The 14,915-nt window shown below is 43.9% G+C and overlaps 4 protein-coding genes across 5 annotated transcripts; 2 read left to right on the top strand and 2 right to left on the bottom strand.

The window, feature by feature from the left end:
* Window positions 1-37: 37 nt before the first annotated feature.
* Window positions 38-3,157, bottom strand: LOC133845148 (UDP-glucosyltransferase 2-like). The gene is made up of 5 exons (XM_062279516.1): window positions 2,846-3,157; window positions 2,256-2,783; window positions 1,750-2,189; window positions 1,578-1,690; window positions 38-612 (listed from the first exon to the last, which is right to left on the bottom strand). Exons 1-5 carry the CDS (start codon window positions 2,956-2,958, stop codon window positions 229-231), a joined length of 1,578 nt encoding a protein of 525 aa, XP_062135500.1. The 5' UTR covers window positions 2,959-3,157; the 3' UTR covers window positions 38-228.
* A 329-nt stretch (window positions 3,158-3,486) lies between these two features.
* Window positions 3,487-5,613, top strand: LOC133845147 (UDP-glucosyltransferase 2). Its single transcript, XM_062279515.1, has 4 exons — window positions 3,487-4,327; window positions 4,384-4,784; window positions 4,841-4,953; window positions 5,011-5,613. Exons 1-4 carry the CDS (start codon window positions 3,702-3,704, stop codon window positions 5,521-5,523), a joined length of 1,653 nt encoding a protein of 550 aa, XP_062135499.1. The 5' UTR covers window positions 3,487-3,701; the 3' UTR covers window positions 5,524-5,613.
* A 286-nt stretch (window positions 5,614-5,899) lies between these two features.
* LOC133845150 (cytochrome P450 302a1, mitochondrial) lies at window positions 5,900-7,909 on the top strand. Its single transcript, XM_062279519.1, has 4 exons — window positions 5,900-6,513; window positions 6,570-7,171; window positions 7,404-7,601; window positions 7,690-7,909. The coding sequence occupies exons 1-4, from the start codon at window positions 5,961-5,963 to the stop codon at window positions 7,810-7,812; spliced, it is 1,476 nt and encodes a 491-aa protein (XP_062135503.1). The 5' UTR covers window positions 5,900-5,960; the 3' UTR covers window positions 7,813-7,909.
* Window positions 7,868-14,873, bottom strand: LOC133845146 (bone morphogenetic protein receptor type-2). Of its 2 annotated transcripts, none has more exons than XM_062279513.1 (4): window positions 14,737-14,873; window positions 11,753-11,948; window positions 11,450-11,680; window positions 7,868-11,393 (listed from the first exon to the last, which is right to left on the bottom strand). In XM_062279513.1, exons 2-4 carry the CDS (start codon window positions 11,820-11,822, stop codon window positions 8,944-8,946), a joined length of 2,751 nt encoding a protein of 916 aa, XP_062135497.1. In that variant the 5' UTR covers window positions 11,823-11,948; window positions 14,737-14,873; the 3' UTR covers window positions 7,868-8,943. The 2 variants fall into 2 exon arrangements, with proteins under 2 accessions (XP_062135497.1, XP_062135498.1); XM_062279514.1 differs by lacking the exon at window positions 14,737-14,873 and adding an exon at window positions 13,517-13,604.
* Window positions 14,874-14,915: the final 42 nt, after the last annotated feature.

The following is a 14,915-nucleotide window of genomic DNA, read 5'->3' as shown; positions in this document are numbered from 1 at the left end:
GACTAATTTCTTTGCCAATAGTTGTTCATTATGCAAATCACAAAAGTGAAAAAAAAAACTTACAATCCATTCGAATTTTTATTTAAATAGACAATGAGCACCCGTTGCATAGAAATTAAACTCGACACTCGTAATAATAACAACAAAAATGTATTGTATATTTAGCTATGTATATCGAAATAAAAATCATATTTAAAAGCTAAAATCCTTGACTTAATTTCCCGCTGTTCACTCACGTTTGCGGTGCTTTCTCGCCTGCTGTTCTTTAACTTGCCCCCGACAAAGGCGACTTAATCCATAGAGTATGAGAAGTGGAAACAAAACGAGCACAGCGAGCACATCCAGCGAATGTGTTTGGAAGTAGTTCAGTTCCTTGGCTTCAGAGTGAAGATGCACAGGATCCGGATGACGCATCAGATACTCAACCCACCACACGGCCAACTCGAGTGGCGGCACAGGATTATCACGGAAGCGTTTCGAGCGCAGTTTCATGGCCTTTGAGTAACGTTTGTTCTCGGCCACCTCGCGTATGGCCGAAACCAAACTGTCGGTGGTCATCTTCAGGTAGTCAACTTGAACTGCGGCGCCAGCTCCAATTGTTTGTAAGAGATTCTGCATAAAGAAAATAAGATTAGGTTTAATGAATGAAAAAGTTACAGTTGAATGAGATACCCGCTACCCATGATCAACAATTCAGAATCATTAAAATTTACCGAACGAATAAATTTTAGAATTAAAAAATACCATTACATTCGAAATACGTCGTAGAATAAAAAATATACCAGATTTGCAAACACAGCCATTAGACTAATAACACATGAAATGATTTCTTTACTACATTTTTGGGTATTCTGGTTTCCGATGAAACCGTTCATATTTCTATTGTTGTTGCTTTATGAATATTTGGTAACAATTAAATTAAAATCAAACTTAATTTGCATTAACAATAACGTAGCATTGTCCAAAAAAGTGAGCGTACATATCTCGTAAAATCTCTGAGATATGAATTGATAGATTAACATGAGCATCTGCCATGATGGCTTAATCTCACGGTACCCAGCACAGAGGATTAGGATTAAGCATCGATAAGTGAAGCACAGCTACACATCAAAGAACCAACTGTTTGGATAGGTTCAACCTCATGTGTGGGGAGCGAGGACTATCTAAACCTCTTTCGAATTATGGTATCACAGCAACCGGTTGTATTACCCAACTTTACGTCAAGCATGATGTAAGCCACAGCCAACCCGATATTCCCCGAGGGAATGAATGAGTTTGCCAGGCGGATAAGTGTTCCTGAAGGCAGCAATAATTGAGCGTGAGTGTGTATAGGTAAGGAGAATGGGAACATTAGGTAAGTAAGCATGAATCGGGTTGTATGAATGTGCTGGAGTGACAGACATGACGCTGTCATATTGTCTGATGACATTGTTCAAGATTAAAATTATATATTTTATAAGGTCAGGTTGCCTTCTCTTGCATCTTAAAAATATTTCCTGTTGGCACAAAGATATAATACCTTTGCATCCTACGAGCTGCTGGTATAAAAATATATGAAGTGGTCTCTGTAAACTTACGCGATATTGATCCAAAAACAGGGGAATGCCAACTAAGGGCACACCATGCCAGGTGGCTTCCTGTGTGCTCAATCCTCCGCAGTGGGACACAAACAGTGTCAGAGATTCATGAGCTGCAAAGAGAACAAAATTTTAACCAATAGCTCCACTAAGTGCACAATTTGCAACTCACCCAGTATATCGCGTTGTGGCAGAAAATCTCTGACCAGCACATTGCTGGGCATTTGCACATCCTTCAGATACTCGTTGTCGAATTTCCAAATAAAATTGTATTCAGGTAGCTGTCGGAAAGCTTCCACAATCTTCAGCTTTGTCTCTCTGTCCACATTGTGTGGCAACATATTGGTTCCCAATGAGAAAAGTATTGCACCTCGTTTTCCCCCTCGCATAAACTGATCCAAGTCGGCGGGCAAAGGTTTTCCCGGTCTGCCCTGCATGCCACCGATTTCAATGATATTTGGTGGCAAGGACTCCACATAATCCGTAGCTGGATGTGTGTTAATCAGCGAGATCTTTGTCAGCTTAGCCAGCTCCGAAAGCGGTGGCATATCGGCACCGAAAAACGGACGCATTATCTCATCAAGTTTGGGATTATAATATAGGCGACGATAGCTATTTATTTAGGGAAACAAAATGTTTAGTGAATAATCTTATCTCTGAAATGGATGCCATACTCACATTGTATCCAGGGCGAAGATTAGCGTGTTATCAAAGCGTTGCAAAAAGTTCATTTTTGGGGTATACAGGGTGGAATAATACGGAATCAGGGCAGGGAAATAGCTATTGGACATAAAGTCCAGCACCAAAGGTTTGTTGTGGAAGGCAGTAATGCCAATTACAGGTGGATAGTTGAACTTGTGCACAAATCCTAGCAAATAGGGTCCCATCGTGTAGTCATTGATGATTACATCGAATTTGAAGTCGTCAGGATAATCCAGAAGCTGCTGCAGACCCTTTGAAAGTGTGATGAACTCGGCGGTTTTAACGCCAAACTTGTAGAGTATGGGAATAGTTTCGTAGCTGCCGATGCCAATAAACGAATTGATATCAATCTTATCGTTATCATCCGTATAGAAATCATAGGCACGTTCCAGATAGATGTAGGTAACATTGGCGGGCACTTTATCATTGGCTCGTGGCAAATTCACCGAGAGTATGGTCAGATTGTGACCCCTTTCGGCTAGCTCGTAGAGCAGAACACTATTCCTGAGAATGGAAAAGTACTGAGGTTATAGCTTAGTTAATTTGATATGCAGTTGTTGTCTTACCAGATGTGATGACTGTGCGATGTCATACCCATCAATGCCAAGATGTTGCCGGCCATTGAGCAGCCGAGCAAGTGCAAAGCAATTGCGATGCCCAGATACTTTCGGTTCGACATCTTGTTAGCTACTAGACTTGTTTGGCGATCCCTTCATAGTATTTATACGATATTTATGTTTGATTGTTGATAACACAGACGCTCCTGGTAACACGTAATCGCACTCCAGGCGTGAGTGAACACTTTTTATTAAGTGATTATCGGACAAACATTTCTGAGAGAGACAATCGTCTAGAGATTAGAATTAGAGCTGACCACTATCAAGAGAATTGCGTCAAATGGTGAAATACAATGGGACAAATCTGTCAAAATAAATAATCAATCAAATCGTATGTAGGTCAAAGAAAATTATTTAATAATTTCTTTCAACTAACAAACTTTGATCAACTCACATACGCTTCACACACATAGTGTGCTTTGAAAGCACCATTTGAATGCAACTGACATCATAAAAAGCTCACCAATACTTGTACATTTCTACTACAAACATTCAACATAACCTAGCCCAAGTCTGCCTACTCTGTTTATTTTGCTTTTCTTATCAGTTTTGACAGCCGGCTGGCCTTCTAGAAATTCAACTCTCTTCATATTATTGTTTTGTTTGCTTTACGAAGAGCACGAAACCCGCTCTCAAAAATATTCGACAAAAAGCAAAACAAAAATAAATATTAAATAGAACAGAAAAGTGAGTTATTATCGTGCCCGGCTCACGTAATCTAATCGCAGCCGGCAAAAGGCGAGCAAAAGTCAACGAGGTGAATCAGTCGCGTGTTTGTTTCGGTGTGATTCAGTTTTGGTTTGCGATGAAGTTGTTTGTGGCACTTTTGCTGTCTCTGCTGCTGCTTGGCTGCTTCAACTGGCAGCAGTTGCACGCAGCGAACATATTGTGCATCGTTGGCACCGCCGAGGAAAATAATCCCGCCTGGTCGGAGCCATTCTTTGAGGCGCTCGTCGATCGTGGACACAAATTGACCATTGTGGGCACTACAACAGACCCAGAAATAAAAGGCATTGAACATATTCAAATTAAAAACAATTACAATGCGAATAATCAGTATGTGAAGAAAGATAATCCCGCTTGGCATGGATGGGACATCAAGCAGATGCTCAACTGGAATGAAGCCGTCTTGGGCAACTGTCGTGCAGTCATACAAAATGAACATCTGGATGCTCTGAAAGGTTACCACGATTTGATCATCTACGATGCCACCTACACTGTGGAATGTTTGCTGACCAAATTGCCGCAGCTGCACAATAAACCGATACTTGCTTTGAGTGGCGGCAAGTTGACTGCGGATCTGTTGAAGCTCGTGAATGCCGAGAACACAATTAATCCTGCGAGGATTCCCTATTTTGCCAGCAAACTGCCTTTGGAGATGAGCTACTGGCAACGCATACAGAACCATCTCATTTACTTTGGCCAATCAGCGTAAGTTGTCTTTTAAATGTTTGGAACTTGTTACTAATTTTTCCATTGTTCTTCAGCATTCGTTGGGGCGTCGTTGAACCTGTGCTAAGGGGCATGCTGCCGAACTATAGACAGCCAGCGGTGCAAATTGTTCTCTTGAATACTCATCCAGTGCTCGACTATGTGCAGAACTTGCCACCCAATGTCATTGAAGTTGGTGGTCTTCACATTCGTGCCGAGTCGTCGGCTTTGTCACTGGACTTGCAGTCCTTTGTGGAACGTTTTCCAGAGGGTCTTGTCTACATTCATCTGCCGCATCTGAAGCAATTCACGGACTCTGGTGTACAGGCAATTCAGGACATGCTCAAGGAGTTCACACAATTTGGTTTCATTTTGAATTCAAAACTGGAGTTGGCGAGAAAATTTAACAATTTGAAGACTGTGGAAGTTGATAACAAAATACAGCAGAATATTCTCGGTGAGTTAGAACTCTTAAAATGCTAAATTTCCCTAACAACTTACTTTTATTTATAGCTCAATCAAATGTGAAGGCCTTTATTAGTCACGGCGATAGCTTTGGGCTGCAGGAAGCCATCTACAATGCAGTGCCAGTCATCGTGTTACCACTATTATTTGATCAGTTTAACGTAAGTGGCAAATGCAAATTCAATCACAAATATATTAATTGACTTCTTGCATTGCAGAATGCTAAGCGCATAGAGGAACGTGAATTGGGAATTCGCATTACTCCCAACTCTACAGGTTACTACGATTTCGGCAATGCCCTCCAGCGCATCGTACGTGAACCTATCTTTTCGACCAACTTGCAACAAGCACAGTTCAATTTCCGTACTCGTAAGATGAAGCCCGTGAATGAAGCTATTTGGTATGTCGAACAGTTAGTGGCTGATGCTGATCAATTCAAGCATCTTGCGCATTCACAATCTGCGGAGCAAAGCTACTTTGTTAGCCATTCGATCGATGTATTGATACTACCGGTTTTGTTCGTATCCATCTTTATTATCAATCTAATTGTGTTGATACATCAAACCGTTAAGACCAAAAATCCAAATAAGGAGAAGACTAAATTGATTGAGAAAAAGTTCAAGGAGAAGCTTAAGGAATTGGAAAAGAAAAAGTCGCCGACAAAGATCAAGGGAGTGGAGAAGAAAAAATCATCTGAGAAAGTGCTTTCAGCGGAAAAGAAACAAAACTAGTCTGAATATTGATTTATTTGTGATTTAGATAAGTGCGTGTATTATAGCTTGTAAACAAAGCGTATTAAATAAAGAATAAACTAATTCGCATATCTGCCGATTATTTATTAAGCGCAAAAGTATGCAATGACTTTTTAAATAGTCGACTAAGCAGGGAAATTTAATGATGACGCTAAAAAGTATGCAACACATTTATGTAAATGCTCTTCAGCAGCTGTTTAAGAGCGTTGTAAATTCTCTCACCAGGTAGCCGACTCGTTTGACATCCGCTACACAGGTAAAGCCGACTCTGCGCAAGAATATTCGTTACCTTTCTGTGCGACAAGTGAAACAAAAGAAGCCGCAATAAATTGAAATCCCCAGAATGCGCTCGGCCCGATAATAAAATTGCGCCTCTCAGTACGTTTAGAGAATTTGCAGCGAACAGACACGGAAAAATGTTGACAAAGCTGCTTAAAATCTGCTGCAATTCGCGGCAATGCACATTCGCAAAGCCATTTGAGGCCATGCCCGGTCCACGAGGTCCCTTTGGACTGGGCAATCTGTACAATTATATGCCCGGCATCGGCTCATATTCGTGGCTGAAGCTGCACAAAGCCGGCCAGGATAAGTACGAGAAGTATGGTGCGATTGTTCGTGAAACTATGGTGCCAGGTCAGGACATTGTGTGGCTGTACGATCCCAAGGACATTGCCACGTTGCTGAACGAACGTGACTGTCCGCAGCGACGCAGTCATCTGGCTCTCGCTCAATATCGCAAGCAACGACCGCATCTCTACAAGACAACGGGATTGTTGCCCACCAATGGACCCGATTGGTGGCGTCTACGTGCCCAGGTGCAAAAGGAGTTGAGTGCACCGCGCAGTGTACGCAGTTTTGTGCCCGAAGTGGATGGTGTAACGCAGGAGTTCCTGAAATTCTTGCGGCACACAGAGGGCAACGACGCCACCATCGATATGTTGCCCAAGCTCACCAGACTCAATTTGGAATGTAAGTGAATGTAACAAGATTAGTAGAAGCTGAAATTCAACCTTTTTCTCCGTTAGTAACCTGCCTGCTAACGTTTGGTGCACGCATTGAATCCTTCTCGCCGGCGGAGCAACATGCGCATTCTCGTTCCACGCGTCTAATGCATGCGGCGGAAACAACCAATAGCTGCATTTTGCCCACAGATCAGGGACTGCAGCTCTGGCGTTATGTGGAGACACCAAGTTTTCGCAAGTTGCGCATCGCTCAGTCGTATATGGAAAGTGTTGCGCTAGAGCTGTTGGAACAGACTATGGAGGAAGGCACTTCCAGCTCCTCGCTGATTGCCGCCTACATACAGAATCCACAACTCGATCGCTTTGATGTGGTCGGCACATCGGCGGATTTGCTTTTAGCTGGCATTGATACCACCTCGTATGCTTCGGCGTTTCTGCTGTATCATGTGGCTCGGCATCCTGAGGTGCAGCAGCGCATCTACGAGGAGGCACTCAAGGTGCTGCCCAATGCGGAGCAATCTCTTAGCGCCGATGCACTGCGCACGGACATCACTTATACTCGAGCTGTGTTGAAGGAGTCACTACGTTTGAATCCCATATCGATTGGCTTTGGACGTGTGCTCAACCAGGACACTGTACTGAGTGGCTACTTTGTACCCAAGGGGGTGAGTAGAGGGGAATTTCCCATGAATAAGGATTAGTGTATGAAACCTAGATTTATATATTAGGTAGAAGGATTAACGATTGAAGTAAGAACGTAAACCAATCTTCAAAAAATGTCGTATGACCTAATATGGAGGTGGCTAAATAGTTGTATAAAAACGGATATTAGTTTTCTCACAATCAAGTTTGCTTTCAATACTTTAATTTCTTTTTAAAATTCATTCCATATCATAGACCACCGTGGTGACTCAGAACATGGTGGCTTGTCGTCAGCCACATCACTTTCCCGAGCCGCTGAGTTTTCTGCCCGATCGCTGGCTGCAGCAGCGCAACGCCCTAAATCCCTACCTGGTGCTGCCTTTCGGACACGGCATGCGTGCCTGCATAGCACGTCGTCTTGCCGAACAGAACATGCACGTATTGTTGCTGAGGGTGAGTATCGTTAATATGTAGATGTCAACTGTCGATCATTGATCCAGTGTCGAAATCTAACTGATTCTTTTGCAATTCAAATCCGCAGCTGCTGCGCAACTATGAGCTCATCTGGCGTGGACAAACGGATGAAGAATTGGATATTGTGACGCTGCTGATCAACAAACCCAATGCTCCCGTGTTGATCGAACTGCGATCGCGATCCACTTGATTAGCAAGTCAATGTTGTGTTTTTGTGTACACTTTTAGTTCATTGTTTATTTGCGTTAAAAAAATGAATTTAAATAAATTTCGTATATATAATATTACATATACTATATATTTTAGTGTAAATCATACAAGTATTACTAGTGTTATTTGTAATTGAAAGGCTGCGGGTGTTTTTTTTTTTTGGTCTACAAGTACTACAAAACTTTTGGAAAACGAAAAAAACAAAACACGAAATATTAATAATTGAATACAATCAATGGGGAAAGGCATACGCTTGAAATTCATTATGTGTGTAGTGCTTGCCAGAGTTGTCAAGTTTTGCTTTAGATTCTAAAGTTTAGAATAACATCGTATAATACTCGAATGTAGTTAGGTGTGCTACATGGCGCAGGGTTGTCGGACACTATTTTCTGGAATTTCCCACTGACTTGACAACCCTGTCCGCCTCAGCTTATACATGTACATATGTAGGGGTGTGTGGTCTATATAAGTATAATATTATTTGTGATTATAAATTGGGGGTGTATATGGCTTTTAAAAAATGTTACTAAACTGCGCCTTTGTCAGCTTGATCTAACACGAGGTACAGCAAGCTCAAACTTACACTACTAAACAAGCTATATAATCAGACTGCTGTTCGTCAAATTGAAGTCGCAAAAATACTCTTCTCTCCTCTCTGTTTACTGTTATATCTGTTCCCATCATCTGTCGGTACTCTGTTCCCACTCTACGCTCTGCTGTGTTCAGTTCTATAACCTATAAGGACTTTGGTTGTTTGCCGCACTAAACGCTAGGATGATTGGTGAAAAAATACATATACAATCTAGATTTCTCTGAAGCTGCCTCTCTATCTCACTCTCTCTCTTTTTCTCTCTATCTGTTCATCTCTTCAGTTGCATTGACAAAAATACATTTTCACTTTATATTAGGTATTATCTTCTGAAGATCGGAATTCAGTATTCAGGTTCGAGGGCCCTATCAAACTACACCATTTTATATATCGTATGGCTATCGTTGAATATGTTGCTGTGATGAAGTTTTGAGATATGAGTTGTCTATACAGTTCTGCTGCCGGCTTCTACACTCGCTACAGGTATCAAACCTATAGCTCCAACAGCAGAACCTCCTCATGCTAGAGTATGTTGAGCAGCGACGAATCCATCATGCGATCATCGTACAAGCTCAGCGTCTTTGAGGCACGCGCCTTCCTCACCGAGGGCGGCACATCTCCCGGCGTTTTCACCCGCTCGCTGGGATCCCTAAGTCGTTCACAGCTACCCCGACCGCTGAACACCTCACGGAAGACCTCCAGACTGTGCTGGCGACGCAGCTGTTGCTCTGTGGGCGGCGCCATGTGACCGCCCGCTTGAGAGCCGGTGACGAGCAGGGAGTTTGTGCGCAGGTGACCAGGACGACGCTTTGGAGCACGCGTCGCCGTCAGCAGATGCAACTCGTTCTCGTTGTAGTTGTTGTTGTTGCTGCTGTTGTTGTTGATGTGCTTGATCAGGCTACTGGATAGCGAGCGTGGCACAATGTGAGCTGGAGTTCCGGTGCGTTGCTCCGCGCTGCGCAGCTGCAAGGGATTGCTGCGATTCAGCGGCTGCAGCGGACTCAAGTCGAGATTGTTGGGACGCCGCAATCCGCTGGCCAAGCGTGCATTATCCATGCCTTTGAGGGCAGCCACTAGATTGGACTTTTCTTCGCCCAGCTGCAGCTGACGACAGATCTCCTCGGCATGCTCCTTCCGGAACAGCTTCTTGTGGATAAGCGCACGCACCGCATGCCAACCTCGTAGCTTGTGATCCGTGTTCTGTTGCTTGGGGAAGCCCTGACCCAGGCTAGAGTTTTGCTGCTTCTGCTGATGACTTGCTATAAGCTCTTCCACGCTGACATCATGCTCCAGACAAGACAGACTCTGCTCCTGCTGCGCCTGAAAGCTGTGCTTCTTGCTGCGCTCCACCAGCACCGGCGGCGCACGCTGCGACTGCGGCGCTAGATTGCGTTCCTGGCAGGGATTGCGGCCTTGGAGATGGGGCTGCAGTTGCGGCTGTGCATAGTTCAGGTGATTCTTCTCCGTGGGCAGCTGTTGATTGGGCGGCGGCTGCAGCAGGCCGCCATCCGCAGAGCTCAGCTGCGACTGTGGCTGATGCACTGCAGCTGCTGTGATCGTGGTGCCACCGATGACGCTCACCTGCAGCTGTGTTGTTGGCGACGCCAGATTGTTGGTGTTGAGCAACGGACTCGCGGGCTGTGCTTGAAGTCTCGGGCGAAGTCCTGACATCTCCTGCATGCGCTCCTCGGCGCATAGCGAGGTGAGTCGCGCATCCGCATCGTGATCCCAGCAATCCTCGCAAGTGTCACGCACCAGCTTGGCAGCTGCGCCTCCGCCCCAACCGGCGGGGAACAGCGGACGCGCTTTGTGTCGCACCACAAGTGCTTGCATCTGATCGAAGCTGGGATGTGGTCCCACCTCCTGTTCGTAGGGCGCTTTGTATGGCGGCGTCATCTGTCCGGGCGCATAAAAGTCCGCACAACGCGTGGCCACTTCCCACAACACCAGACCCAGTGCATAGACATCCATTTGCTTCAACGACGTCTCGCAGTCCCGCAGGTTCACTGCACCCTCGAGCAGCTCCGGCGCCATGTAACGCAGGGTTCCGACCTCGTTGATGCTCTTTGTTTCGGCCATGGCTACTTCGCCTTTGTACTCGTACTTGGAGCCAAACACCTTGAGCGCAAAGCCAAAGTCGGCAATGCAACAACTGAGATCAGCTTGCACCAGAATGTTGCGCGAATTGAGATCCCGATGGGCCACACAAGGCTTATGCAGATCTCCCAATCTCAGCTCTGTGTGCAAATGCGAAATTCCTCTAGCGATGCTGCGCAACATGCCGCAGCATTGGGAAAAGTCCGTGGTGTTGGCAATTAGCCAATCTTGCAGACAACCCAAGGGAGCCAACGACAAGACCAACTGATATTCCATGCGGCCATCCATCGTGCGTCGCTCATCGTAGCCAAAGTAGCTGAGCAGAGCGGGACATTCCATTAGGGGCAGCGCATAGATATTCCGTTCATTCACATAATACTGATGATGCGTTTCCGGATAGATCTTCACGGCAACTTCCTGTTCATGGAGCAGACCCTTCATCACAGTGCCATACTTGCCGCTGCCCAGCATGCCAATCAGATTCAGATTGTCCACGTTGCGCAGATTCGAACTGTAGCCAGGTCCCGAGGGTGCAAGTGGAGACTCTTCCGGTTCGATTTTCTCCTTGACAACACGACAATATTGCCAGGCCATCAGTGCACCAATCACAACGAGCGTGATGAGTCCCACGAGGCTCAGCATTGTGGTGGCCCAAACGGAGCTCTGCTGATGCGTTGCAGCACGATTGCTGACAGCAGCACGAACATTGTTGGCGAGTTCGAGGGGAGCCGGCTCCACGACAGCCACTTTGTCATTGCAGAGATCCCCGGAGCAGCAGCAATAGTAGAGAGAATTGCTGCGCGATGTGGGCGCTGAGCTGGTGCATTCCGAGTGGTTGCAGATGGAGTTGCGATCGGTGTTGTCCTTCCAGCAACCTGAGGGAGAGCAAGTTTATTAAGTCCCATTAAGAGTTGGGGAATGTGTAACTTACCCTGCTTCACCAGTCGTTGTCCATTGGCAGTTTCATTCCACAGACTGAAGCAGAAGGTGTAACCCTCACTGCAAATGCGTTGATGCCGTTCACTGGGCGTGGCACTCGCCTCCAGCTGCTGCTGCTCTGCACTGATGCCTTCGCTGTTCTCCGTTTCCAATTCATCGTCATGCAGCGAGCTGTCATTCTCCTGATAGCTCATGCAGCTATACTGACGATTGACTACAGGTGCTGCACACAAATCAAGAAAATATCAATCAAGATTGGGTTGTATATATAATATATCTTTAAGGTACTACTCACTTGCTTTGGCCAGCGTTGACATGGCCAGCAATAACAGCAGCAACGATATGCTCCAAATGCGCCGCGTCATCTTATTAATTTTCGTTTATTTGTTTTGCCGTTTGAAGTACTTCGTTTTGGCAAAAAGAATGTTGTTGTTAATTTGTGTGGTTTATCACCTTTAGCTCCTTCACGCGATTTGTTTATGACATTTTGGCTGATGGTGCAGAAAAATATACATGGAAAGAAAAAGATTGCTCCATAAATACAATTTTAAGCAAATTTCAATTGTTTATTATTGCGCTTGCTTTTGTTATAAATAATAACGAGAACACATCAATTATTATTGGCCGCACATAAATATTTTTGTATCTTCTCTTCGTCTCTCTTTGTGGTTCTTCTTTTTTTTTAAAGCCGTTTCAGTATTCCGTAGGCGCTTTGTCAATTTTGCAAACGCTGCAGCTATAGCAATAGCAATAGCAATAACGATAACGCCCAGACCTAAATACTCGCATACACCCAATCAACTTGGTTGAGCAACTGCTGCACGATCATCAACAAAAACAGCAACTACAAAAAATTAAAAAAAAAACAACAACATTGTTGGCGCTTCTCTCTATATGTCAGTCTGTCTCTCCACCCACCCACTTTCTTGTAAACAAAGTTGACGCTGCAGAGGGGGGCGCTACGTAGACAGCGATGCGCTGCACTTTGGAACCATTTGGGGCCGCATTCTGATGTGCAAATTGAGCGCGGCACAGTCAAGCGACAGAGTGGGGAGAAATACGAGTATAAATAACGTACACTGAGGCAAAGCGCAAATAAACTTTAGAAATAATTGATTTCAAGAAATTTAAAAGCGTCAAAGACAAACAACAAAATTCAGTAAAGATATTGGAATTGAGAAGTTACTGGGAAATTTATATGAAGCAAAACATAAACCTCTTCTAGTGCTTTTCCTGATCAAATATAAAATAAAATTTGAATTTATAATTTTAAATAGAAATATTGGTTTTTCTTAAATTAAAGTATATTGCAAACTTTAATAAATTGAAATTATAATTAATTGTACGAAATCATACATCAAGGAATTTTTTCAATATATATTGTTATTAGAGTTATCAAAACTTTTCTCAGTGTAGGTATTCTCCCTCGCTCTGTATAGATAAAATCAGACACATTTAACAATAGACATGCGTATACTTGTTTTCAAGAATTTTGAAAGCGCAATAAAAAGGGGAATAAAAATTCGGCAATAATATGTTAGAGCACATGAAATTGTTTTTTAATGAATTCCTCGCCAAATTGAACTGGAGCAAGAGACAAATCTATTTCAAGAATAATTAAGAATTCCTCATAGTCATCTTGTTTTTCTCTCCGTGTATAAATTGCATACACACACATACTACATACATACATATTTGACAGCACACATTTGCAAAACGCCTTCCCCTATTAATGTGCCGCCAGGGAGACGCTGATTAGAAATTTGTTTTGGCTTTCATTACGCGCTTGGCTGAACTTTGGAAAATGTCTTGGCATATTACGTGAATTGCTACACGTTGTTTGTGTAGTACTTCAAAGCTCACCTTATCTACCCACGCACACACACACACACCCAGACATACTCATATTTACGTCTAATTACTTTTATGAATTAATTCCAAACGGTTTAGTCGAGGCGCCGGCTAACGGAAATTGGGTTAATTGCGTTAACGTGCCTCGTTCTAAACTTAGACAGGATAATTATGTGTTGAGATCTCAACAGACTAGATTACAACTTACATCGATAATTAGTAAGTACATTAATGAGTGTGAGTTCTCTCTCCTCATGCACTCAACTCGTTGACAGACATTGACGCTGCTCGTGATTAAAGAATGAAACTGAAAGCTTTGTCTGTGTCGTTTTGTGACTTACGCCAGATAAGAAGTCAACAACTTTTGGTGATGGCCAGACAGTCACAAGTCGTGTCACGGGTCGCACACAAATATCATAACTTGAATTACGCTTAGTTTAAATTGTAAATGCAATCAGAGTTCAACACACACATTTCCTTCACCTTGTCATCTCTAACGTACTAAACGCACAATGTAAATATAAACACGGCAAGCAATTGTGCAGATTTTTGCTTTATGCTCTGTTTTCGCATGTTATCGCCAATTGTGAGTGGACGCCAATGACGACGCCGGCGCGTGCTCTCTAAACGAGACAGAGCGAGAGAGCGATATGGAGATGGAGAGAAGCGTGACCGAGGACCACTTGAGAGTCAAGACACGATGCGACGGTTCTCTCTCGTGCACATGCGCACACTGCATGGCAATAGTGAAAAGATAGTGGGAGAGCGAGAGAGCTAGTGGCGCGCCAAAACAGGTTCCCTAAGGTGAAAGATTCGCCGATGGGGAGAGGGGGATAGCGCGTCTGTTCCAGCATGACAGCCGACGGCGCCAGTTAATTGCAAACTTTTTCCTTTTTTTTTTATAGCCTTTTGCAGTTGCGTATCTTTCGCTTCGTAGTTGTTGTTGCTGGGGGCACTGTGCAGCGAGCTGATTAACTTTTTGCATGCTGGCTGAGTGCATTGGTATAAGTGTGTCTGCATTGAAGAGTATTTTTGGTGCGCATCTTTTGCGACAGCTATGCGGATATCTGCAAGTGTGTTTGTGTATGTGTGTGTGAGTGCAAAAAATCAATGCAAAGCACACAAACATAAAAGTGCAAGCAAACGGCAAAAGTTGAGGACAATTTGCGACTGTTTCAAGGGTTTGAGTTGTGAGTTCTGGTTTTTGTTGTGTACGCCCGGGGTGGGTGGGCGCCAAAGTCTGTCTGTATATGTGTGTGTATGTGATTGTGTGCGTGCGCAGACCTGCTCAAAAATTGATTTTTCCAAGTCAATGCGAGTTGTTTCTTGCCGCAAATTGAATGTGAAAAATATTTTCGCTGCCTTAAATACAAACTGGCAAAACTTGTCAAACTTGCGCTTTTCTTTTAATTGGTTAATATTGCTTACACATTTAACGCTTATTCAAGGCATGCCCTCGATAATGATTGATTTAGTATTTTGTGTGTGGCGCTTCTTCAGTTGTGTTTTTCTTTTGTTTAAACAAAAGCTGCACATTAAATTTTTTTGCGCGTATTCGAGCGGCGCCAGTCGCTTTGGTTATCCGTTGTTTAACTATGATTGTTATT

This window comes from Drosophila sulfurigaster, chromosome 3, assembly GCF_023558435.1.
Source record: "Drosophila sulfurigaster albostrigata strain 15112-1811.04 chromosome 3, ASM2355843v2, whole genome shotgun sequence".
In the NCBI taxonomy this organism is placed as follows: Eukaryota; Metazoa; Arthropoda; class Insecta; order Diptera; family Drosophilidae; genus Drosophila; species Drosophila sulfurigaster.
The sequence above is the reverse complement of the archived record's forward strand: the minus strand, read 5'-3'. Positions and strand labels throughout refer to the sequence as shown.